Source organism: Pelodiscus sinensis, chromosome 3 (assembly GCF_049634645.1).
Source record: "Pelodiscus sinensis isolate JC-2024 chromosome 3, ASM4963464v1, whole genome shotgun sequence".
NCBI lineage: Eukaryota > Metazoa > Chordata > Testudines > Trionychidae > Pelodiscus > Pelodiscus sinensis.
Genome location: NC_134713.1, coordinates 119,912,913 through 119,937,838, shown reverse-complemented (window position 1 = coordinate 119,937,838; position 24,926 = coordinate 119,912,913). Strand labels below are relative to the sequence as shown.

At 45.5% G+C, this 24,926-nt stretch overlaps 1 protein-coding gene across 2 annotated transcripts in view; it reads left to right on the top strand.

Annotated features, from left to right (window-relative positions):
• Positions 1–24,529, top strand: part of LOC142827643 (uncharacterized) — a 48,002-nt gene extending 23,473 nt beyond the window's left edge. The window contains exons 2-5 of one of the 2 annotated variants that reach the window (XM_075923169.1): positions 1,810–1,921; positions 7,258–7,516; positions 15,105–15,262; positions 24,110–24,529. In XM_075923169.1, coding sequence (XP_075779284.1) covers positions 1,810–1,921; positions 7,258–7,516; positions 15,105–15,262; positions 24,110–24,183 — 603 coding nt within the window. In that variant the 3' untranslated portion in view covers positions 24,184–24,529. Of the gene's footprint in view, positions 1–1,809; positions 1,922–7,257; positions 7,517–15,104; positions 15,263–20,398; positions 21,020–24,109 lie in introns of those variants that run through there. The other variant, XM_075923170.1, reaches the window with a different exon arrangement.
• Positions 24,530–24,926: the final 397 nt, after the last annotated feature.

Below are 24,926 nucleotides of genomic sequence, written 5' to 3'. Positions count from 1 at the left end.
AATGCATGTTTAGCGAATTTACTGTTAGCTAAAAAAAAATCGCTCAGCTGCATTGCCAATCCCCTATTAATTCTCTCTCCAAATAACATGTGTATAAATAGCACTTAGTAAAACTCAAACATCCACAGGGTTATCCTGATTTTTTTTTTTCTCTTGGTGATAGGATTGTGGCCCTCTGGGCTGGGAGGGCAGTACACAAGAATGGAGCAGGCTGTGTGCACGTGTGTGCATGTGTGTGCAGCATGCGAGGGCCAGAGCAGCATCAGAAGAAGAGAGACTAATACTTACTGTCCAGTATCTTCCACTGATTGCCATGACCACCTGCAAACACAGAGGCTATTGACTTTTTAATGAGAGATTTTTGGATTATTTCTAGATTTGAAACCTTTCAGTTTCATTACATCTCTCTTTCCTACTCCCCCCATTCTTGTATTATGTGAGAGTGAGAGGGAGAGGAAAAGTGCCCTACCAGCCTTCTCAATCCATTCTCTCCCTCTTTGGAGATTAAGAGTAGGTTAGACAAACACGAGTCAGGAATTGTCTAGATAATGCCTCATCCTGCCATGAGGGCCAGGGGCTGGATCAGAGGAGATGACCTTTCAAGATCTCATCCTATGATTCTGAGTCATTATCTTCTAATCTACACATTTATTGTGCCCCCCCCCTTAATGCTGCCTTCCTGGACCATCACTCCAATCTTTTCAGTCTTAATTGATGTGGAAATGTTTCCATTCCCCAAGCCATTTTCAGCATAGATCTCTTCTGCCAAATAGCTCTTCAGAAGGTGTTTTTGTGAAGTCATGGAAATGGGGTATTCTGAAACTCACTATCTTTCATTCACCTTTTTCCATTGAGAGTTAGCATTCATTTACCATTGCACTCACCTCTATCTTTGTGCTGGCTGAGCTCCCCAGCTTAGCTGTTTGAGCCCCCCTACAGCTTGGGAATGCCCAGATAAGATCACAGCAAGAGCCTCCAGGGCAGTGAGCAGGGCAGCCACCCAGGACAAAAAGCCATGAGGGGTAGAAAAATGAATGGAAAAAATGGTAGGAGGTGCAAATATGCTTGCTTGCCCTCAAGCACAAAAATGACCTACAGTTACAGCTCTGCTTGCTGTGCTTCAACCTAGCAGACATTTTGTGAACCCATCCATACCTAGGACTGTAGGGGTTTGTCTACACATCAAAGCTATTCTGGGATCCCGAAATAACTACCCCACGTCTTTTGAACACGTTCACTATTCCAAAATATAGCGGACGCACTATTTTGGCATCTTGGTAACCCTTATTCCATGAGGGTTAAGGGATGTCTTGAAATAGCACTTTATTTGAAAATGTGGTGCCATGTAGACAACCCCAAATTTCGAAATAGCCTACTTCAAAATAAACTTGAAATAAGCTATTCAATTTGCATAGCGCAAATCGTGTTTGCAGTGCAGTGTAGACATAGCCTAGCAGATCTCAAAAGCCTATTCAACAGCAGTGTTTGGTCTTTCTAGAAATAGTCCCTTCATTATTTTGTTAGTTTTTAGCTGGTTATTTTAGAATAATTCACATATACCTTAAACCTCACCAACATCTAGCATGACTTTAACATAAATTATTAACCGCTGTGATCAGCAAAACCTTCCCAAGAAATTCTGTCATTAAAACTCAACTGCTGTGTCTTCAAGGTAGATTCATACTGCAGCATATAGATCCCTCGTTACATTGTGGATGCTTATCACGTTTTCTTGTTACTATCTGTGTCACATGGATTCAAAGTCTAAAATGAAAACTCCCTTTTCAAAATCCTATTTCCCTGATCTAGGAAGGACCAAATATTGCTCATGTGACAGTTCTGCATGACAAGATGAGACATAATCACTACTGGATGTCACCAACTCTGCCATACACCAAAATAAAAGCTCATAGATTCAAAGGTATTTCTATCCAGAATGGACCGTTGTGTTCATCTAATTGACCATCTGCTTATCGCAGGCTATAGGATTTTAGCCAGTGATTTTTGCATCCAATCCAATAACTTGTGGTTGATGTACAGTATATATTAGAGAGAGCTAGTCTCAAGATGAGGATTTCAAGTAATGGTGAATTGACTACTCCCCTTTGCCAAGTTGTTCCACTGACCTAAGTGTTAATATGCACTTTATTTCCAATCTGAATTTGCCTACCTTCAGCTTCTACGTGCATGAAATCTCAGCTACTGCCCACTGTTCTACAGAGGCAGAGAAATATTCAAATCCTAGTGCACAATGCATAGCGGGGCCAACAGCATCGCTATGCTCCTGGGCAAGAAGGGGGAGGGCCTTGATCCCTACCCTTGGAAGAGGTGGAGCCTCAAGTGGAAGAGGTGGGGCTGGAGCTAGGCCACCCGAAAAGTGCTGCACATTCCCCAGGCTATGTCTACACAGCAGTGTTATTTCAGAATAACTGACATTATTCTGAAGTAACAAAGAGCACGTCTACACAGCAAGCCACTATGTCGAAATACTGTTGAGCTGGAGGACTTCTTACTCTGATTCCTGTAACCCTCATTTCACAAGGAATAAGGGAAGTCGAAGGAAGAGTGTTCGTCCGACTTCCTGCTGTGTAGACAGCACCAAAAGCCAAGTTAAGCTATTTCGACTTTAGCTATACAGTTGATATAGCTGAAGTTGGTAGCTTATTCCAACGTTAGCCCTGCTGTGTAGCCGTACCCCCAGGCAGCTCTCAGTGCTGCCCGGTGAGCACCTCTGGCACCAATAAAGAGCTTGAGGCAGCTCTACGCCCTTTTGTATCACCCTAGGTAGTTGTGCCCTTTCGCACACACACATACCCCCATTCCATCAGAAAAGAGCTCCACACTGCAACTCAGTGATCTGCTATTAGTCACACAGTACCCTCATGGGGTGTGTCTAGACTACAGAGTTTTGTCGACAAAACTATACCTGCGTCTACACTACCGCTGAATTCTGTCGACATAACGTTGACAGAACTCAGCAGTTTTGTCAACGCTGGTAAACCTCATTTTACGAGGCATAACGCCTTCTGTCGACAGAGTTCTGTCGACAGAAAGTGTTATTGCATCTAGGGTTGTGTCTAGACTACAGAGTTTTGTCGACAAAGAAGCTTGCTTTGTCGACAGAACTGAATATAGTCTAGACGCTCTTTGTCGACAGAAGCTTTGTCGACAGTATCTGTCGACAAAACTTCTATCGACAAAACCCTGTAGTCTAGACGTACCCATGCAGTGTACATCTGAATAAAAGGCAAGAGATACAATTCACTGCTGAGCAGAGGGCCAGCATAAGTCCCGAGCACTGAATCATCTCAGGCGAGCCCTATTTTGAGGGCTTCTCTGGGATTTCAGCGGTCCATAGACTTTATACTGATCTTCTGCATAGGCTGGATTTCATCCATAAAGCATCTATTCATGCAGAGCCCAGAGCTCCTCTTGTGAGATGCCGCGTGCCTTCTATTCCTTTTTACTTCAGTCCAAGTGGAGGGTACTTAGCACCTCACAGAATTGGAACCAAAGTGCCTTCTGTTAATAGGGACATGCAGAGAGATGAGGAGACCTGTTGAGTCCATCAGTGAGATCTCCTGAAAGGTATGAGCAGCCTGCGGGTGGGGAGACTGGAGAGGGACAGACGGCACCAATAAAACTCCTGGGGAGTGGCTGACTTGGACTCACAAAACCCTTTCCCATGCACATGCCTAATACTTAAAACAATAAAAGCATCTCTGGGGACTCCCCGAGGCATGGGAAAGCCAAACAAAATCTGCTCTGGATTTAGCATAGTCAGCAACACAAAATTTCAGAGCCCCTTCTACATTAATTTGGAGCTTAACTATTATAGAACTCCAGAGCCCATGACAATAGGATGTGGGTGACTGGCTGTGGAACACTCTCAGGAACAGTAGATTTGTTCTAACTGAATGAATGCTATTTCTCCTGGAAATCACAGATTCTCTCAGTTATACAGACCTGCATAGGCCTTGAGCCCACTGCAGATAAAGGCAACTGCATATCTGCTTTGTGATTAGCTTGAATCGGACTCTCCATTCATTGGGGAGCCAGCGCAGAGAGAGAGTGAGATGTTCACAGTAGTCAGTAGTGCTTAGACATTTTGTGTGAGCAGGAGCTTTTTCAGGATGCGTGGCTTCGTTTCTAAATACGAGCTGCTCTAATCAAACCTAGAGGTCACAAATGCATGGTGAACTGAGGTCAGCTCTCTTCCTGGATGGGAAGAAAATTGCAGTTTAATCTAGCCAGCTGCAAATGATGATGGTGCTTTTCTCAGCAAGGGCTCTCTGGGAATCCAAAAGCATTATGGTGTCTAGACAGTCCTGAAGGCTGCTGTGGCCGGGTCTCCCTGGCGGTGGGGTGGCCTAGTGGTTAAGTCCCGGATTTAGCTGGTGGAAAAGTGGTGCAGACCCCCTGTTGCTGGTGCCCGGGCCCAGGAATTCCAGTCTACTAACTGAGTGCAGTCCTTAAGTTTGGGGCATGGCCCCAAGAGTCCAAATTCCTCCCTCCTCAAGTGAGGGTTTCAAATAGGTTCCTCCCTTTTGCCCAAGGGGGTGGAGCTTACTTGCTCCTGTGGCTGGCCAAGTGGACAGGATTTTGCTCCAGTCCTAAACACTGCAGAACCACACTCCTGTCTCCTTGCTGGTCAGCACCTAACTGAGCCAGGCTCCTTCCTTTTATCCTCCCTCCAGGCCTGGCATTGGCTATAGGTAAAGCAGAGCGAGGTTAGCATGGTCTAAAGGCTCTGTTTGATGGATTTCATCCTGTGATACCAGGCCCTACTCTCTCCACTCCCTCGCAGTTGCACACTGATTTAACAATTACTGGGTTATTTCACTGGGTTCTATAACAATAACTGGGTTATCAGCAGAGAAGGGTATTACAAGAAAGATGTGTTCACGGTTCTTCAAAGTGTTTCCCTGTTCCTGTAGTTCAGCGTTGTCTAGCCCAAGGTCAGCTTTAGCCAGCTGCTTTTCTTCCATGTGCTGATGTCTGCTAGGCCAAAAGCATCTCAGACCATACCTGAGTATCTCGCTCTGGTTCAGGGCTTGGGTTAACCTCAAAATATAACAATTAATTTAGAACTGCTGGAAGATACAAGATATAGACAGACAGCCTCAGAGAGTAAGCTCTTACTTTGTCTAGAAAATAGGTATAGCACAGACAGAAAACAATAACAATTTTATCCTGCCAGCCCTAATGTTCCCTCTGTTTTTCTATGTGTGGAATACATTTTATGTGCACTGAGGCATGTACAGATGTGCACCACCAGTAGAAACACATGCTGAAACTATAGTGAAGAACAAAATTGTCAGACACATGGATAAATATAATTTGTTGGGGGAAAGTCAACACAGTTTCTGTAAAGGGAAATCATGCCTTACTAATCTGCTAGAGTTCATTGAGGGGGTCAACAAACATGTGGACTAGGGGGATCCAGTGGATATAGTATACTTAGATTTCCAGAAAGCCTTTGACAAGGTCCCTCACCAAAGGCTCTTAATTAAAGTAAGTTATCATGGGATAAGAGGGAAGGCCCTTTCGTGGACTGATAACTTGTTAAAAGACAGGAAACAAAGAGTAGGAATAAATGGTAAGTTTTCCGAGTGGAGAGAGATAACTAGTGGGGTCCCCCAAGGGTCTGTCTTGGTACCCATCCTATTCAACTTATTTATAAATGATCTAGAGAAAGAGATAAACAGTGAGGTCACAAAATTTGCAGATGATACCAAACAGCTCAAGATAGTTAAAACCAAAGCAGACTGTGAAGTGCTTTAAAAATATCTCACCAAACTAAATGATTGGGCAACAAAATGGCAAATGAAATTTAATGTGGATAAATGTAAAATAATGCACATTGGAAAAAATAATCCCAACTATATATGCATTATGATGGGGACTAATTTGGCTACAACTACTCAAGAGAAAGAACGTGGAGTCATTGTGGATAGTTCTCTGAAAACATCCACTCAGTGGGCAGCGGCAATCAAGAAAGCAAATAGAATGTTAAAAGTCATTAAAAAAGTGATAGAGAATAAGACAGAAAATATCTTATTGCCTCTATATAAAATCATGGTACATCTTGAATGCTGCATATAGACGGGGTCGCCTCATCTCAGAAAAGATATATTGGCATTGGAAAAGGTTCAGAAAAGGGCAATAAAAATGATTAGGGGTTTGGAATGTTTCCCATATGAAGAAAGATTAAAAAAACTTGGATGTTACAGCTTAGAAAAAAGGAGACTAAGGGGGGATATGGTAGAGGTCTATAAAATCATGACTGGTGTGGAAAAAGTGAATAAGGAAAAATTATTTACTTATTTACACAATATAAGAACTAGGAGTCACCAAATGAAATTAATAGGCAGCAGGTTTAAAATGAACAAAAGGAAGTTTTTCTTCACTCAGCACACTGCCAGAGGATGCAGCAAAGGCTAGAACTTTAACTGAGTTCAAAAAAGAGCTAGATGGATTAATGGAGGTTAGGTCCATTAATGGCTATTTGCTAGGATAGGTAGGAATGGTGTCCTTAGCCGCTGTTTCTCTGGAGGTGGGTGACAGGGGAGGAATCACGTGAGGATTACCTGTTGTGATCCCTCCCTCTGGGGCATCTGGTATTGGCCACTGTTGGCAGACAGGATACTGGGCTAGATGGACCTGTGGTCTTGACTCAGTATGGCTGTTCTTATGTTCTGGGAGAGGCTGTGGGCATTGTACATATTAGCTGGGCGGCATTTAAAACTCTCTTGAGTTGTCGCCCAAGAACTCAGTTTTTAGGGAACACTGGCCAGCTCTAACCTAGAAAAAATATCTATAGAAAGGACAATTTAATCCTTAGCCTTTCTGCCGAGACTGCTAACAATGATGTCATTTATTTTTGGTGTGGAATGGTAGGCCATCATACTACTATTAAATGTAATGTTACGGCAGATATCATCGAGTAGTGCTGTTACACCGAGTTTTCCTCGTTTTGTTGTTTTCCTTAGTATAAGCAAGTTCTCACTCCTAGAAAGACACACTGTGGGGTTGCTTTTTATTATGCCATCACCTGTTTAGAGCCAGCTTTGGAATAAAAGAAGCTGAGTAAGCAGTAGGAGTTTTTCTGATTCTAATCAAACCCCAAGGCCATTAATTCTTGGGGCAGAGTTGCACACTGGGAAATAGACACTGGTACTGGGCTGAGATCCCTGGAAAAAGGGTTCACCTTGCATGTTGTCTGACCATCTCATTTTTGGATTGGTGTATTTGCAGACAAAAAGCATGTTGCTGATTTCTCCTTTACTGGAAAGCCAACTTGCAAAGCCCTGGAAGTCTGGTACTGCTCATTAGAGAGGCAACATAGATGTAAGAGTAGGACACTGATATCAGAGGAAGAGGCAATATTAACAGTGTTCAATCACCACCAAACAGGGGTGGTTTTGAGCCAAGGAACTCGTGATGAAAGGTGCCACCTCTTCTTATCAATCTCAAAAGTCATTCAGTGTCGGAAGAGGAATCTTCTTCTCGCCAGGTAAGGCTCTGTCCGTGTTGATTAGACGCTTTTGGCAAAGCAGATTTTAAAATTACTCAGGCTGACAAAGCTCATAGGGACACAAAACAGCCATCAGCCTTTCAGCTTGAAACCGAGACAGTTTAAAAAATAGGAGATAAAAATAACATTGTCTACTCCCAAATGTCTGTCTGCTCAGAGAGAGCCCAGCATTCCAGTGATCACTGCTGCTGATACTGTCCTTACAGCTGTTAATGAGTTTCACTACGTTGGAAGTATATTGTCCTCTAGCATAAGCACAGATGTCAATGTAACTGCTTGACTAGTCAAAGCCAGAGCTGTCTTTGGAAAGTTGAACAAACACTTATGGAATGATAATGATGTTAAACTGGGCACAAAGGTAACAGATTATCAAGCAGTTGTCCTGAACATTCTACTGTATGGCTCGGAGTCATGGACCATATAGTGCTGCCACATTTTGAAACTCATTCAGTTCATGCGTGCTGCCTCAGAAAGATTGCCCATGTGAATTGGTGGGACAAAATTCCTAACCCAGAGGTCCTTACGCTGTGTGGTGTCATGGGCGTGGAAACAATGCCTATGAACCAACAGTTTTGCAGGACTCGTCATGTTATGAGGATGGATGATGCAGGGATATTGAAGATGATAGTCTACGGCCAGCTTGTTCATGGAAAGCACTTTGCTAGTGGTCAGTATAAGTGTTATAAAGATACCTTAAAGGCCAATGTGAAATCATGAGGCATATCTCCTGGTGACCTGGAAATCATAGCTCAGGACAGATTGGTCTGGTGGCAGACTATTGTACAGGCTCTCAAATGCTTTGAGAGTCAACATCCAAACGTTACAAGAAAAGCCTAGGATCAAAAAAGTGTACAACACCTACAGGTGGCAGATTTGTATGTGTTATTTGTAATCGGATTTGCTGATCAAGGATTGGCTTAGTCACTTACCAATGGTGTCATAAAAGATGAGATCCATTAATCAATGGCTTAGTCCCTTATATCCCCACATTTTTTGTCCTGATGATGGTGGTTTCATGTTCTATATTTTTTAGTTATTCTCTCTCCTGTTGCTATGTGACAGACAAACACAAAAGACATGGAAACAAGACTATCCTGGGACAGAAGGGGGAAGCAATGAACCTGATAATACATAAAGTGCTGCCATGGGCACAAAAATAAAAGTGAGGAAATAGAAAAAAATATCTCTCATCTCTTTCCTTAACAGAATCCTAAATGCCATGAGTAATAATAAAGTGCAGACTGAAGTACAATTTTGCCTTTTATGGCTTCCTTTTAAACAGTTTGTCTGGCCAGTATGAAAGCGGCATTAACCATTTTAAAACTGATCTAAAAACAAAAGCTATGTTCTAGAGTAGCAGAGAGCAGGGGGACCTGTGGACAAATTCATTCCCAGTGTATCTGTTAATTCTGTTCAAAGCAACAGTTATACCAGGGATGAATTTGTCCTCTAGCACAGTGTTTCTTAACCAGTGGTACATGTACTCTTAGGAGTACGCGAGAGAAGTCTGAGGGGTATGTCAACACAAGTGAAATTTGGCAAAAAATGTCTGGGATTTTGCTCTGCAAAGGAGATTGGGGAGGGGGCATATGCCTCTCAAATTGAATGTTCAGAGCTGCGCGCCCAGACGTTAGCAGCTGCCCTGCACACGCGCCCCAGCGCTGGTGGGAAAAGTGCATGGCTGCGGCAGCAGCTCCGGTGAGACCCAGGACAGTTCCAAGTTGGGGGGCGGGTTTGGGCGAGAAGAAAAAAAATCACTTCCACGGCCGCCTCTCCTAGTTCATTTCCTCTCCAGCAGCCTCCCTGGGGTGCTCCAGCGGGGAGGGCAGCTGAACCTGGAGACACACATTACCCCCCCCCCCCCACCAGCAGCTCAGTACAACGCATCCCCATCACCTCTTCCCCTTGGCGCTGTGGAGAGGAGCTAAAAGGCGGGGAAGCAGTACAATAAGCTTTCTCCAAAGGACCCCCCGCATCAGTAGCATACTGAGGGAGAGTGGGGGGGAGAGGAGGGGAGGGCTGGGGTGGGAGTGCAAAGCCCCATGTGGCAAGCCTGGCACTGGTGGGCCACTTGCTCCTTGCAGACAGCCGCCGAGGCAGGGCTGGGCGGCAGCAGCAGGCACTTCAGAGGTAGGGTTACCATACATCCGGTGCCTTGCTCTGGGGGAGGGGAGGGACATTGGATTAGAGCAGGGGTGGCTGGGGGGTACTTATAATTTTTTTAAAGGGGTATTTTATTAAAAAAAAAAGTTGAGAAACACTGCTCTCGTGCTTTAGGGGAGTCGCAGTGTTCTATGAAGCTATTCTCCTAGTTCAGTGGTTTTCAAACTGTGGGTGGACTTTCAAGTGGGTTAAGACCCCATTTTAATGGAGTTGCCAGGACTGGTGTTAAATTTGCTGGGGCCAACAGCTGAAGCCACTCCCTAGGGCTGAAGCCCACGCCTGTGTGGCAGGGCTTATGTTTACGCCCCCTCACCCAGTGCACAAACCCTTACGCTTTGGCTTTGGTTCCACACCCAGCATGGCAGGCGATGGTAACTGTTGACAAGGGACACAGTAGGGGCATAGGCTGTGCCCCTCATGTGACTCCGCCTTGCACCATCCCTAACCTATGGAAGGGCCAGGACAACCCCTCTCCACTACGGGCCCCACCGTCTTCCTGCCTCGGTCCTGCCCCATCCCTGAAGGACACACCAGGAGCTGGGGGAGCAGAGCAAGGTAGGGCCATGTCACTCCACTTTCCCCCGCCTCCTCAGGTGAGTGGAAGGGAGGCCCTGTCCTATGCTGCTAGGGCTCGTCTACACTGGCCCCTTTTCCGGAAGGGGCATGTAAATTTCACCAGTCGTCGTAGGGAAATCCGCGGGGGATTTAAATATCCCCCGCGGCATTTAAATAAAAATGTCCGCCGCTTTTTTCCGGCTTTTAAAAAAGCCGGAAAAGAGCGTCTACACTGGCCCCGATCCTCCGGAAAAAGCGCCCTTTTCCGGAGGCTCTTATTCCTACTTTGAAGGAATTTATTTAAATGCCGCGGGGGATATTTAAATCCCCCGCGGATTTCCCTACGACGACTGGTGAAATTTACATGCCCCTTCCGGAAAAGGGGCCAGTGTAGACGTAGCCCTAGTGTCAGATTCCCCTGGTAGTTCTCCGGGCTGCCCGGAGGCGCTAACATTGCCAACTTCTGGTCACTTACCCCTCCTGTTCATGGCATTTGGGGAGCTCATGCCTCCCCTCTGCCCCTTCTCCCCCGGTGGTAGGGCTGTGGCTTCAGTCTAGGTCTCCCCACCTGCGGTCGTGTTGTAATTTCTGTTGTCAGAAAGGGGCAAAGGGCGAAGAAGTCTGAGAACTCCTGCCCTCGATCACTGGTTTGAAACAACTGAAGTTGTTGCCCTCTGTCAGCTGTCAGCCGTGGGTCAATCTGGTCCCCATGGTGGGGGCAGGGAGCTCTGTTAAAACATGGAACCTGGCTGGAAATTGCCCTGCAGCCCCTTTGTGCTGACAGCCTGTGGCACTGAGAAACTTTTACGGTAAAACCAAAAATGGCTTTATTAATAAAGCACAGATTGAAGGGATAGTAAGCAAAGGCAATAAATACAGAGACTAGTTACCAAAAAGGCCCAAATAAAATATGCTTTCTAGTACCTAAAATTTAAGTGATTACTAACCTGATCTCAGGCAATTCCTCACTTGCAGTCAATTCCCAGCATGCTCAGCCCACATAGCAGAGACTCCACAAACCAGGAAACCCCCAGAGCCCAGGTTCCAGTCTGAGACCAAACAGCTACACTGCAGTTGGCAGCCCAAGTGCCACAAGCCCAAATTTGGGCTTGTCTACACTGCCACTGAAACACATGTTCCCCAGCACAGCAAGTTACCACATCATAGAGCACCAGTGTAAACAGGCTTCCAGTGCTGGAGCATGTTAGCAACTCCCCTCAGGGAAGTGGTTTACCTTCAGCGCAACCTCTCTCAACATTGCTGCTGTGAGCACACGGCTGCATTAAAGTGCTGCCATGGCTGATCTTTAAACATATAAGTGTAGCCAAAGCCTCAGCTTAGTTGGAAACCTTTGACAAGTAACCCCAGATAAAATTCTTCTCCTCTCCTGCTTCTTCCTTGGAAGACAGGTGCCATGTCCCTTTTCCAGTCTCTTGTTGATAAGCTCTTTCCTGAATCTTTTTTTTTTTTTTTTAAAACAATCTGAGACATACCAGTTTCGCTTACACTTGAAGCAAAACTCACCCAGCAAGTGAGGTGATCACTCTGCCTTTGGGATGGCTGAGAAGTTAGGCTATGTCTAGACTACAGAGTTTTTTTCAGAAAAACAGCCGTTTTTCCAAAAAAACTTCACTTATGTCCACACTGCAATTGTGTTCTTTCGAAAAAAAATTGAAAGAACAGCGTGGGTTTTCCAACACTGGTAAACCTCTTTGTACGAGGAAGAAGCCTTTTTCTGAAAGAGCTCTTTCAGAAAAAGGCATGTGTGGATGGGGAAATTGAGTTCTTTCAAAAGAAAAGAGGAGAAAGCACACTCCATCCATAGTAATCACAGCTTAAATGCGAAATAGCTTCTATTCAGTGTGGACGCTATCTTTCAAAAAAGCAGATCGCTTTTTCAATGTGCTTTGGCAGTATAGATGCTCTCTTTTGGAAGAAGTTTTTGTGGAAGATCTCTTCCGGAAAAGCTTCTTCCGAAAGAAGCCTGAAGTCTAGACATAGGCATAGCCTAAGTGAGTGTGCACACACACATGCAAACACATTATCTCTCTTCTATGTTGTCATTGGAAGCTGTCTATATTGATATTTTATCTTTAGTCTTTCCCCTCGCCTTTCCTCTCCCCCACCTTCCCACAAAGGGCTTGTGCTTGTATCCAGAAATACCATCTTGTAGCAGTAAGCAGACTGCCTTACAGTGAATAGGAGCTTTGTGGGCAGGAGTGTAATATTGTAGCATTACACTTTAGAGTGGTGAGCTGCAAACACAGAAAAGAGAGAGAGAGAGGGGGGCGATTGTTTCCTGATGTCGTCAGTTGGGCTATGTCTACACCGCCGCATTATTTCGGAATAAATTATGTTTTTTTGAAATAACACTGTGTGCGTCTACACTGCCAGCCTTTATTTCGAAATAATGTCGAGCTGGAGGACTGCTGACTCTTACTCCTGGTAACCCTCATTTCACGAGGAGTAAGGGACGTTGAAGAAAGAGTGTTCTTCTTTCGACTTCCTGTTGTGTAGACAGCACCAACAGCCGAAATAAGCTATTTCAACTTACGCTACCGAATTGACGTAGCTCAAGTTGCATAGTTTATTCTGACTTTCGCCCTGCTGTGTAGATGTACCCTTGGTGCCCCACTCATCCCAGGCAATGCCTAGACCGCTGCTTTTTTTCGGCAAAAGGTACATAAATTGCGCTCCACAATTTGCCTACCTTTTCCCGATAGTTTTCTCGAAAGAGGCTTTTCCGAAATTTGGCCCATCTACACTGGGCCAAATTTCAGAAAAACCTCCTCTTTCAGAAGAGTCCGTCTTCTTCATGGAACAAGGAAGACAGGGCTTCCGAAAGAGCACATCTGCTCTTCTGCAAAAAATGTAGTTTAGACATAGCCCCCGGTGCTAACCTGCCAGCCTGGCTAAAGCTGACCAATTTGTCCTGCAGAACTCTGTAAAATTACCTTTGAGATGTTTGACACTTAAACCATTCATTTGCTAAAACGTTGAAAATTAAATCCCAAATCAGAAAATTACTTTATTTGTTTGTTTTACTGACAACACCACCCCAAAATCTTAATCTCCCTCTCCCCCCACTTTAAGGTCTTGGGCATTTCGGCTTCAGAGTGGGGATTATGCATTGTGTGTTGTTTTGTAGAAAGTAGGTTTGTTTCTGTCTCATAAAGTATGCAAGAATTTTCCCATGGTCTGTTCCTGGCCAGCTTCTAGCAGCATGCTTTGCGCATTAGCAGCTGATGCTGGAATGTGGCGTTCCCTTGGCAACTATTAACCCCACATTGAGCACAGCCAACCTCTTTCCATTGTATGGGGTTTGACTGAAAGGTGCTTTGTTGGATGATGTAATGTGAGGTATGCAAACTAAGCGAGGGGCTCAAATGGCACTTGGGAACTGTTCATTGACTTCCAGGGAAAGTCTGTACTCACACCAGTGCTGCCTGTCATGGTGAGGCTGCATCTTCACCAGCATGTGCCAAAAGCTTTCCTACCAGTGCACCACTGATGTGGACAGGATTCAGGTGTTTTTACCACCCTCTCATCTAACCCTGCTCAGAGCAGTGTCCATCATTGAGCCTTGGGGGTGCAGTCAGATTTTGGTGGACTTTTTTCCAAATTCTTTTTAATTTTTGTGGCCAACCGTGGGGATGTAGAGGAGGGGGTGTGTTCAATAGAGAACAGTGGTCCATACTTGGATGGCATGAAAAAGGGAGGTGATTTTGAAAGAAATATGGGTGGCCTTAACAATTACTGGAATGTACGTTGGTAGGCAACAAAAAAAATGTTGTCTCTTTAGCATATTTGATAGAAACACAGAAATAGAAGTCAGGACTGGAAGCCAAGAACTCCCCATTTTTATTCTCATTTTTGAAATAGTGTCTGGCCAAAATAATAAAATTTTCACTCATACATTAGGGGCCAGATTTTCAAAGGTGCAGATTCAAAGATGCAGATAGATGTTAGTGGCTTCAGTGGGAGTTGAGCACTGTGCAAAATCCTCCCACTAGGCACCAATCTGCATCTTTAGGGCTCCTGGTGTGTCATGAACATTCAATGGTTAGCTAGGAAAATTATTCCAGGGTTAAATATGCCCGTCTCACTTAGATGCTACCTCTTTTAGTAAACCCATCACTTATATGCTATCTCACTTCTCTTTTCCTACTCCCTATTGATGAACATGCTAATCCTGTCTGGCAATCAAGCATCACCATTGCAACATTGTCCAAAAATTATAGAGACAATTAGTCTAATTGAAAAAGGTATAAAAGACCTCACAGAATCACTCATCTGTCCCTCCGCACCAGCACACGTGTATGTGTGTGTGCACACACACACACACACAGAGGATTTTACAAAAAAGCTAAAGACAGTGTTTTCATTTGTTCGCTTTGAATGGCAGTGACTTCATGCATTAAAACTCTGCACCTCCCCTGTGGTGTGCAAAGCCTGTTGGTGGAGCTGAATGGCTTTACTGCAACTTTTTGTCCTAAAAGGATAGATGAGGAGATACCAACCAATGGAAAGCGGGGGAGGGATGGAGAGAGGAAGATTACTGCTGAAAGTGTCCTGATGTTGTTGTGCTTTTAAAATCTATCAATTGCAAAAAGCAGATGATAAACACTCCCTTATAAAAAAAAAATGCACATTTAAAATGGTAAGCACTGGTGAGCATGGATATAAAATAATGGAAGTTTTAGAGATACTGCTGTTCTAGCTGTCTTGTGGTAAAAATACTTAGGAATTACAGCACTTTTCTCATTCAAAGTGCTTTACAAATATTAATACTCTCAGTACTCCATTGAGGGAAAAGTGAGTGTTATTTTCATTTTCTTTTTACAAACAGGAGAACTGAGGTGGAGAGAGGTTTGCCTAAATCCATTGGGCAAGTGCTAAAGCCAGGATCTAAACCCAAGGTTGCCTGGTTCCCATTTCCAGTCTTGAATCTTACACCCTCATTCTTTCTTCGGAGTGCCACAATAAGAAACAGCTGGATTTACCACTGTAAGTACAAGTTGAACCTTTCTAGTCCACTACTCTCTGGTCCAGCAACATCCATGGTCCGGCATGATTTTAGTTAACTGGATGTCCACTTACCAAGTTTCCTACAGTCCCATAAAGTTTGTTTAGAGCCACCAGCCCTGGCTCTCAGTGTTCTGTGCTGTTATTTAGCTCTAATTTACCACTAAATGCCTTTTAAGAGTCCAATAAGCAGTGGAAGTGTTGGTAATGCTGCTAGACAATATTGACTTCCCATGGTTGGCAAATTCTCTGGTTCGGCACCAGTGAGGTGCCAAGGGTGCCAGTGTAGAGACCTGTATCTCAGTCTGTCTTAGCTGTCACATCCAGCAGTTAAGCAGCATGGGCTGATAAGAAGACTGGGGGTATGTCTACACTACAAAGTTAATTCGAACTAGTGGAGCACTTAGTTCGAACTAGGTAAACCTCATTCTACGAGGACTAAGCCTAGTTCGAACTTACTAGTTCGAATTAAGGGGTGTGTAGCCCCTTAATTCGAACTAGTGGGAGGCTAGCCCTCCCCAGCTTTTCCTGGTGGCCACTCTGGCCAACACCAGGGAAACTCTATTGTCCCCCTCCCAGCCCCGGACCCCTTAAAGGGGCACGGGCTGGCTATGATGCCCGTGCCAGGTGCAAGCCTGCCAGCTCCCAGCTAGCAGACCCTGCACCTGGCACGGCTCGAGCCAGCCACCCGATGCCCCCCAACCCTGCCCCTCTTCCCGGGACCAGGCTGGCGGCTCCCGGGAGCTTGCCCGGGACCGCAAGAGGCAGGCGCCCGCCTGGTGTAGTGCGGACATCGTGGACCTCGTCCACGACCTCCGCACTAGGCACAGGAAAGTGGCCATCTAGGGCAGGAGAGCTGCCAGCCTGGCCACCCAGGAGCAGGTGTGCATGAAAATCAAGGTGATCCACTGAGACCCCCGACCCTGAGCTTACAATGGCCATACTGGGTCAGACCAAAGGTCCATCTAGCTCAGTAGCCTGTCTGCCGACAGCGGCCAACCCTAGAGACCCTGGAGGGGATGGACTGAAGACAGTGACCAAGCCATTTGTCTCGTGCCATCCATCTCCAGCATTCCACAAACTTTGGGCAGGGACACCACTCCTACCCCCTGGCTAATAGCACTCCATGGACCCAACCTCCATGACTTTATCTCACTTCTCTTTAAACTCTGTTCTAGTTCTAGCCTTCACAGCCTCCTGCAGCAAGGAGTTCCACAGGTTGACTCTTTGCTTTGTGAAGAACAACTTTCTGTTACTAGTTTGAAGCCTGCTACCCATTCATTTCATTTGGTGTCCTCTAGTCCTTATGTTATGGGAACCAATGAAGAACTTTTCTTTATTCACCCTCTCCACACCACTCATGATTTTATATACCTCTATCATATCCCCCCTCAGTCTCCTCTTTTCTAAACTGAAAAGTCCCAGTCTCTTTAGCCCCTCTTCATATGGGACCTCTTCCAAACCTCTGATCATTTTAGTTGCCCTCCCCTCTCCCACCCTCTCTCTTCCCCTCTCCCACCTCCTTTTCCCAGTCTCCCCCAGTTTTGTTCAATAAAGACAGATTCTATTTTTGAACACAATTATCCTTTATTTTGTACATCAGGAAGGGGGGCTAGGGAAGGGTAAGTGGAAGGAGGTGAGGGAGGAATGGGGTACGAGCCCCCGATGGGGAGGACTGAGCTGGCTCTGCGGGCTTCTGGGGGTGGAAGCTCTCTTGCAGCCCCCCAATTGCCCCCTCTGCCCAGATGGCAGCCTGCGGCAAGTGCAGCTGGTCTGATGGCCGAGTGCTGTGATGTGCCCGGTGTGGGCACTCAGGGCACTCCAAGACAGGACTGCTTTGCAAGCGGGGCACCCCTGAGAACTGTCTGTCCGGGGTGGGGGTCGGGTCCCTTTAAGCACAGCCCTCGGCTAGCCTGAGGCAGCAGCTCCACGCTCTAAGTCCTCATCTGATGCCCTGCTGGCACTGCTTCCGGCCATCCTTAACCCCGGTTCAGGGTCCACTTAATGTGGACATGCTAGTTCGAATTAGCAAAATGCTAATTCGAACTAGTTTTTTAGTCTGGATGCGTTAGTTCGAATTAGCTTAGTTCGAATTAGCGCTGTAGTGTAGACATACCCTGGAAGCCATAGCCTGGTCTACACCAGAGAGTTATTTCAAAATAATTCCCCTTATTTTGAAATAATAAGCAGAGCGTCCACACTACTAAGCCTGTTATTTCAAAATCTGTACTCCTGCTTTCCTCAGGGAATAAGCTTATTTTGAAATAGTTATTTCAGGAGTTATTTTGAATTTAGTCATGTCAAAATAATTTCCTAGTGTAGACATGCCCATAGTGGCCACATAACAATCCATGTGCTTTCATGTGTCTGTAGCCTTTATAGGGTTTTAAATACTTTGATCCAACTGTACATTTTCTATAGCAGTTCCATATGAGTGTTTTTTTAAATACTGTTCATCCAGCTTAAACCTCCTATTTGTATCAAGAAATATATTTCACACCAATTTTATTTCTTTTTTGTTGTTGATTTCAAGTGATTAACGTATATTTATTGCAAGCTCTTTTATACCATCAGGCTGTGTCTAGACTGCATCCCTTTTCCGTAAAGGGGATGCAAAATAGACACATCACAATTGCAAATGAAGCGGGGATTTAAATCCCCCCCGCTTCATTTGCATAAACATGGCTGCCGCTTTTTTCTTGCTCGGAGCTTTGCCGGAAAAAAGCGCCAGTCTAGACGGGGATCTTTCGGAAAATAAAGCCTTTTCTGAAAGATCCCTTACTCCAAATAAGGGATCTTTCGGAAAAGGCTTTATTTTCCAAAAGATCCCCGTCTAGACTGGTGCTTTTTTCCAGCAAAGCTCCGAGCCGGAAAAAAGCGGCAGCCATTTTTATGCAAATGAAGTGAGGGGGATTTAAATCCCCGCTTCATTTGCAATTGCAATGTGTCTAATTTGCATCCCTTTTACGGAAAAGGGATGCAGTCTAGACACAGGCTCAGTGTTTGGTGCACCACATAATAATATATTGTATCAGTCTACTGCATGATATTAAGCTACTCAGTATTTATTCTTAAAAAGAACATTTAAATTAAGGGGGGAAATGTCTGAGACAAGGAGGGGAAATCACAAGCAGCACTTTTCAGCAAAAAGGCCAAATATTGAATAGGCCAAACAAGACTGATCCTTTAAACTAAATAAATTACTTTTTAAAAACCAACCTCTTTCACAAGTATTAAATGCCTATTTCAAAGTTCTTTGTAGACTCCCATTTTGAAGAATTAGGTCCTGAATTGATGTGAAAAATATAAAGATCAGAAAAATTCCAAAAAGTCTTATTTAGAAAAAAATTTTGTTTCCATGCTTTTAAATAATTTAGAAATTACTCCCCTTCCCTCAGGGTATGTTTACACAGCAAAGTTATTTCGAAATAATAGCCCTTATTTCAAAATAACTTTACTGGTGTCTACACAGCCAAACCGCTATTTTGAAATAAATTCAAAATAGCGGAGCGCTTATTTTGAATTTGGTAAACCTCATTCTACGAGGAATAATGCCAAATTTGAAATAGCTATTTCGAAATAAGTGCTTTGTAGACACTTATTTCGAAATAGGGGGCCTCCAGCCTTCCCAGGGAGCCCTGGTGGCCACGCCAGCCTCAACCAAGAACACTTCTCTCCCTCCTCCCCTCCCTGGAGCCTTAAAGGGGTTGACTATGGCCTCAGTGCCTGTGCCAGCTCCAAGCCTGCCAGGCCAGAGCCAGCAGTCACTGCCCCTGACCCAGTGGCCCCAAAACATGAGCCAGCAAGCCACTGGCAGCCAGCCCTCCACCACTCCTCAGGAGCAGTCTGCCAACTCCCAAGAGCCTGCCAGGGCCCAGAGAAGGTGGGCGCCTTCCTGGTCCAGGGTGGAGATCATGGACCTTATTCAGGTTTGTGGGGGATGCCCCCAGTGTCCATGATCTCAGCACTAGACAGAGGAATGTGGCATCTATGGCAGCATAGCTGCCAGCCTGGCCGCCAAAGGCCACATGCGAACTCAGGAGCAGGTTTGCATGACAACCAAGTTGGTCCGGCGAGGCCCTGAGCTTCCCCTCCTCCTTCTTCCCCTTGCTTCCCCCTTCCAGCTCCCTGTTCCCAGGTTTTCCCCTCCCCTCTCCCACCCTCTCTTCTCCCCTCTCCCACCTCCTTTCCCCAGTCTCACCAGAGTTTCATCCCCCCCCCGCCCCCAAGTTTTGTTAAATAAAGAGAGTTTGTGATCATGAAAATACATGTATTTTATTTGACATCAGGAAGGGGAATTAGGGAGGGGTAAGTGGAAGGATGTGAGGCTGGAATGAGGCACAAGCCTCCAGTGGGGCAGACCAGGGAGGCTCTTAGTGCTCCTCAGGCTGGAAGCTCTCCCGCAGGGCCTCCTAGATACTGACAGCCCCCTGATGGACCTCCCGGATGGCAGCCTGCAGAAGGTGCAGCCAGGCTCGTGGCAACTCATCCAAGAGAAGTACCAGAGTGCCCAGGGGCAGCTCTGGTTCCATGTTGCAGAGTGCTGTGGTGTCCCGAGTGAGGGCAACCAGAGCACACAGACACAAAATGCTTTGCTGTCCCTCATCAAGGTGGACAAGCAAGCAGGGAAACCTGAGAACTGGCTGTCCAGGGGGGGTCCTTTTAAGCACAGGCCTCAGATAGCCTCAGGCAGTGGCCCCACATAGTAAGTCCTGACCTGGTGCCCTGCTGGAACTGGTTCTGGCCAGCCTTAAATGTGATTCAGAGTCCACTCATTGTGGATGTGCTATTTCGAAATAGCAAAATGCTATTTCAAAATGCATTTTGTGTGTAGATGCATTATTCTGAAATAAGCTATTTTGAAATAACTATTTTGAAATAACACTGTAGTGTAGACATACCCTTAATGAATCTATAGAAATGTTCATATATATGTCATATTTACATGTGTTGCACACTTGCATCCTAAAATGAATTAAATCTGACAATGCCAAAGAGTGGTGTAAGACGTGCAGCTGTTGCCAGATCTGTCCCACCTTGTCTCTCTGGAGGATGTTATCACTTTAACTGCTGTTAGGAATATGTGCTATTAATTAAACTACACATGATTTCCTACAGGTGGTGCTGCAGCCAAACTGCAATCTGGATGTAGGCAACAGAAAACAAGGCGATGTAACTGATCTTTAATAAAGAAAAACCATTACTGCTTTAAAGCAGAATGCTTTTGACAGGCTGGTCTAAACTCTTGTCAGGGTCACAGGGTTAATCACATAGTGGCCACAGGCCCCCTCAGAGCTGAGCGTGAACAATACGGTTAACGTTTTCAAAAGAGGGTTAAATTTCATTGCCATTCTTAGCTTACGCCTCTCTACTTTCATACCTCGACACTTGCAGATAACAAACTCTTATTTACAGCTAGCCTCCTTTTCAATTGCTATAAATATATCCAACAAAAGACTGAATGACCAATCACCAAAACAGAGTGACTACCACCTGAATTAAACTTCAAAGGGTAATACTTTCAGCTATGAGTCTGACTGAAAAATAAGAATCCGTGACACTGTGAAGAACCTTAAATAAGAATGACATTCTATGGAGTCATCACCATGGCCAGCCCGGCTGTCATTCCTGTGCCACTGAGTCATGCAGCTGACAAATCCCCAAATCTCTTTTCATTCACTGCTTCACTGTGCTTTCTGCTCCACTCATTAGTTGGTCTGTTTTTATCCTTATATAAGACTTGGGGGTAGTTTGATAAGAGTGCAAACAAGGATGTATATCTTATGTCCCGACAATATGTATCCACTTGCCTGAATGTAGTTTAATACAATGTCAGTGTTGTCTTTTGTAAATTAATACTGATAGATTTGCTGACGCAGGAATTCAGCTAAGTGAGCTTCCATGTAAGGACTTGTGTCCCATATTAATGGAAGTTCTCTAAATCAAAGAAGATTTGAACTTGCTAGTAAGATCCATATTCTATGAGTTTTATTGATTATGATCACTCATGTACTGGGACTAAACCGCCATCGTTCTATCCCAACATGCACCTGGCTCGATGTCCATCCTGAAATGGATTGTCTTGGGGCAGTCTGCTCTTTAGCTGTCCCATAACGAGTCAAACATCTGGAAGGGATATTCCCAGGACATTACATCAGTAACCCTTGTTTCCATCCAAAACACTGAAACCAATTTCTTATTACAAGCCTTCATAGGATATGTCTACACTACAGCACTAATTCAAACTAACTTAATTCAAATTAGTTAATTCGAACTAAGCTAATTCCAATTAGTACATCTAGACCTAAAAACTAATTCGAATTAACGTTTTGCTAATTTGAACTAGCATGTCCGCATTGAGTAACCCTGAACCGAAGTTAAGGCTGGCCGGAACCAGGACTTAGAGTGTGGAGCTGCTGCCTCAGGCTAGCCAAGGGCTGTTCTTAAAGGGACCCGACCCCCGCCCCGGACAGACAGTTCTCAGGGTTCCCTGCTTGCTGGTCTACCATGATGAGGGACAGCAAAGCAGTCCTGTCTTGGAGTGCCCCGAGTGCCCACACTCGGCACATCACAGCACTCGGCTATCAGCTCGGCTGCACTTGCCGCAGGCTGCCATCCGGGGGGATCAATCGGCGGGCTGTCAGGATCCAGGAGGCCTTGCAGGAGAGCTTCCACCCTGAGGAGCCCGCAGAGCCACCCCAGTCCTCCCCATCGGGGGCTCGTGCCCCATTCCTCCCTCACCTCCTTCCACTTACCCCGCCGTAGCCCTCCTTCCTGATGTAAAAAATAAAGGACACGTGTTCAAAAATAGAAACTCTCTTTATTTAACAAAACTGGAGGTGGTGGAGGATGAACCTCTGGGGAGACTGGGAAAAGGAGGTGGGAGAGGGGAGAGGGAAACCTGGGAGGAGGGAGCTGGAAGGGGGAAGCCAGAGGAAGAAGGAGGAGGGGAAGTATCAAACTATGGTATGCCATATCTTCAGTACTGTGTACAGATGTGGTCTCCTCACCTCAAAAAAGATATTTTGGCCTTGGAAAGGGTTCAGAAAAGGGCAACTAAAATGATTAGGGGTTTGGAACAGGTCCCATATGAAGAGAGGCTAAAGAGACTGGGACTTTTCAGCTTAGAAAAGAGGAGACTGAGGGGGGATATGATAGAGGTATATAAAATCATGAGTGGTGTGGAGAGGGTGAATAAAGAAAAGTTCTTCATTGGTTCCCATAACATAAGGACTAGAGGACACCACATAAAATTAATGGGTAGCAGGCTTCAAACTAATAAAAGAAAGTTGTTCTTCACAAAGCAAATAGTCAACCTGTGGAACTCCTTGCCACAGGAGGCTGTGAAGGCTAGAACTATAACAGAGTTTAAAGAGAAGTTAGATAAATTCATGGAGGTTGGGTCCATGGAGTGCTATTAGCCAGGGGGTAGGAATGGTGTCCCTGGCCTCTGTTTGTGGAATGCTGGAAATGGATGGCACAAGACAAATGGCTTGGTCATTGTCTTCAGTCCATCCCCTTCAGGGTACTTGGTGTTGGCCGCTGTCAGCAGACAGGCTACTGGGCTAGATGGACCTTTGGTCTGACCCAGTACGACCAATCTTATGTTCTTATGTTCTAAGCTCAGGGCTCAGGGTTGGGGGGTCTCACTGCAACAACTTAATTTTCATGCAAACCTGGGTTCACATGTGGCCTTTGGTGGTCAGGCTGGCAGCTATCCTGCCCTAGACGGCCCATTTCCTGTGCCTAGTGCACAGATTGTGGACGTTGGAGGCCTCCCCCCAAACCTGGATGAGGTCCATGATCTTCGCGCTAGACCAGGCGGGCGCCCACCTCTTGCGGCCTCAGGCAGGCTCCTGGGAGCTGCCAGGCTGGTCCCGGGAAGAGGCGGAGGGCTGGGTGGCAGCAGGTGGCTGGCTCATTTCGTGCCAGGTGCAGGGTCTGCTGGCTGAGTGCTGGCAGGCTTGCACCTGGCACGGGCACCGTAGCCAGCCCGTGGCCCTTTAAGGGCTCCTGGCCGGGAGTGGGGCAGAAGAGTTTCCCTGGCTTGGCCCAGAGTGGCCACCAATGCAAGCTGGGGAGGGCAACCTCCCATTAGTTTAAATAAAGTGGCTACACAGCCCTTAATTCGAACTAGGCGTTAGTCCTCGTAGAATGAGGTTTACCTAGTTCGAATTAAGCGCTCCGCTAGTTCGAATTAAGTTCTGTTAGTTTGAATTAACTTGTAGTGTAGACATACCCATACAGATCAATTACATACGTGTCCCATGGTGACCCTGCAGCTAATGGTAGTGCTTGGAGCTGAAGTGGGTGGCGCTGTGTGGTTACTTTGGTATGTCTTCATGATGCTGCCTTCAGGTGATGCATGTGCCTCTGTGGGGTGCTGGAATGGAGTGGGGGCACCTTTATCAGCCATAACGACGAGCAGTGGGAGGAGAGGGGCAGAGAGCACCAAGTGGGGGGTGGGATGCAGGGGGGAAGAGGTGGTAAAAGGGCAGGGCCTCGGGAAGAAGGGGTGGTGTGAGGCTGGGGGCTTGAGAGAGAAAGGGATGGTGCTAGAGCCAGATCTCAGTGGGAAGGGTGGTGTGGGGCGGAGCCATGGTCTCTGGTCCGGTTGTTCTGTGGCTAGCACGAGGCCTGGCAGGTGGCAAGGGTGGCTTTAAATACAAAAATGTCAAATTTTCTAACCTACCTTCATAATACAGCAAATCAGAAAGCTGCAGCTTTGCAGATTTATAGATGTTTACAACTTCTTGTGCCTATACTAATTAATCCAAAAAAGAATAATATATTTATTCCTGTACTCCTCATAACTGCTTCTATTTACAGCACAAAAACTGATGGAGAAACTATTGTCAAAACAAAACAAACGCAATGTTCCATGTCAGAGTTCTGGTAGTTAAAGTGTTATATATTACACCTTCAAGTCAACCACTCTTCTCCTACATGAACGTTCTGCCAGTACCAATGAGGGGAAGGACTGCAGTAAATGAGGCCTGGCCAACTGAGCCCAAGATCTGACAAGCACTTTCAGCAGCTGAACTAACTTGCTAATATCACCATGGGAGAAGCTCCTGTCCCTGGGACTTGCAAAAGCCCCTTGAAGTGAAAGGCATGAGATCACACCCTGGTGGTCTTTATGAAGTCCATTACTGTGGGTAATCCCAGATTCCTGTAGATCCCAGATTGGTCCCAAGAGGTTAGAGGCATTGACACTGAAAACAGTATTGATTGTCTTCTGACAATATCTTCCCCCATCACATGTCTATTTGATGACATAAATAGAAAATATTTACTTCTTTATTGGATCACTTCCTAATCAGGAGAAGTTTTGAACATCTATAAATGTGCAAAGTTTCAACTTTTCTGACTTGTAACCCGGGAGGATAAAAAAAAATAAACAGCACTTCTTAAAAGTGGTCTTTTTAAACACACTTTAAGCAAGTTTAACTGAACCCAATTGAGTCATGGATGTCATGTCAACTTGAAATAGAATGGCAGAAGGAGGATAACGTTTCCATTCATGTTGATCGTGTGATTTATTCAAAACTGAAGAAAGTGTGAAACATTCTCAGCCATGGCAGATTAGTTAGCCATGCCTGTTTGGTTTTTATAGCCTAAGCCTTTCCTCCTACCCACTTGAAAG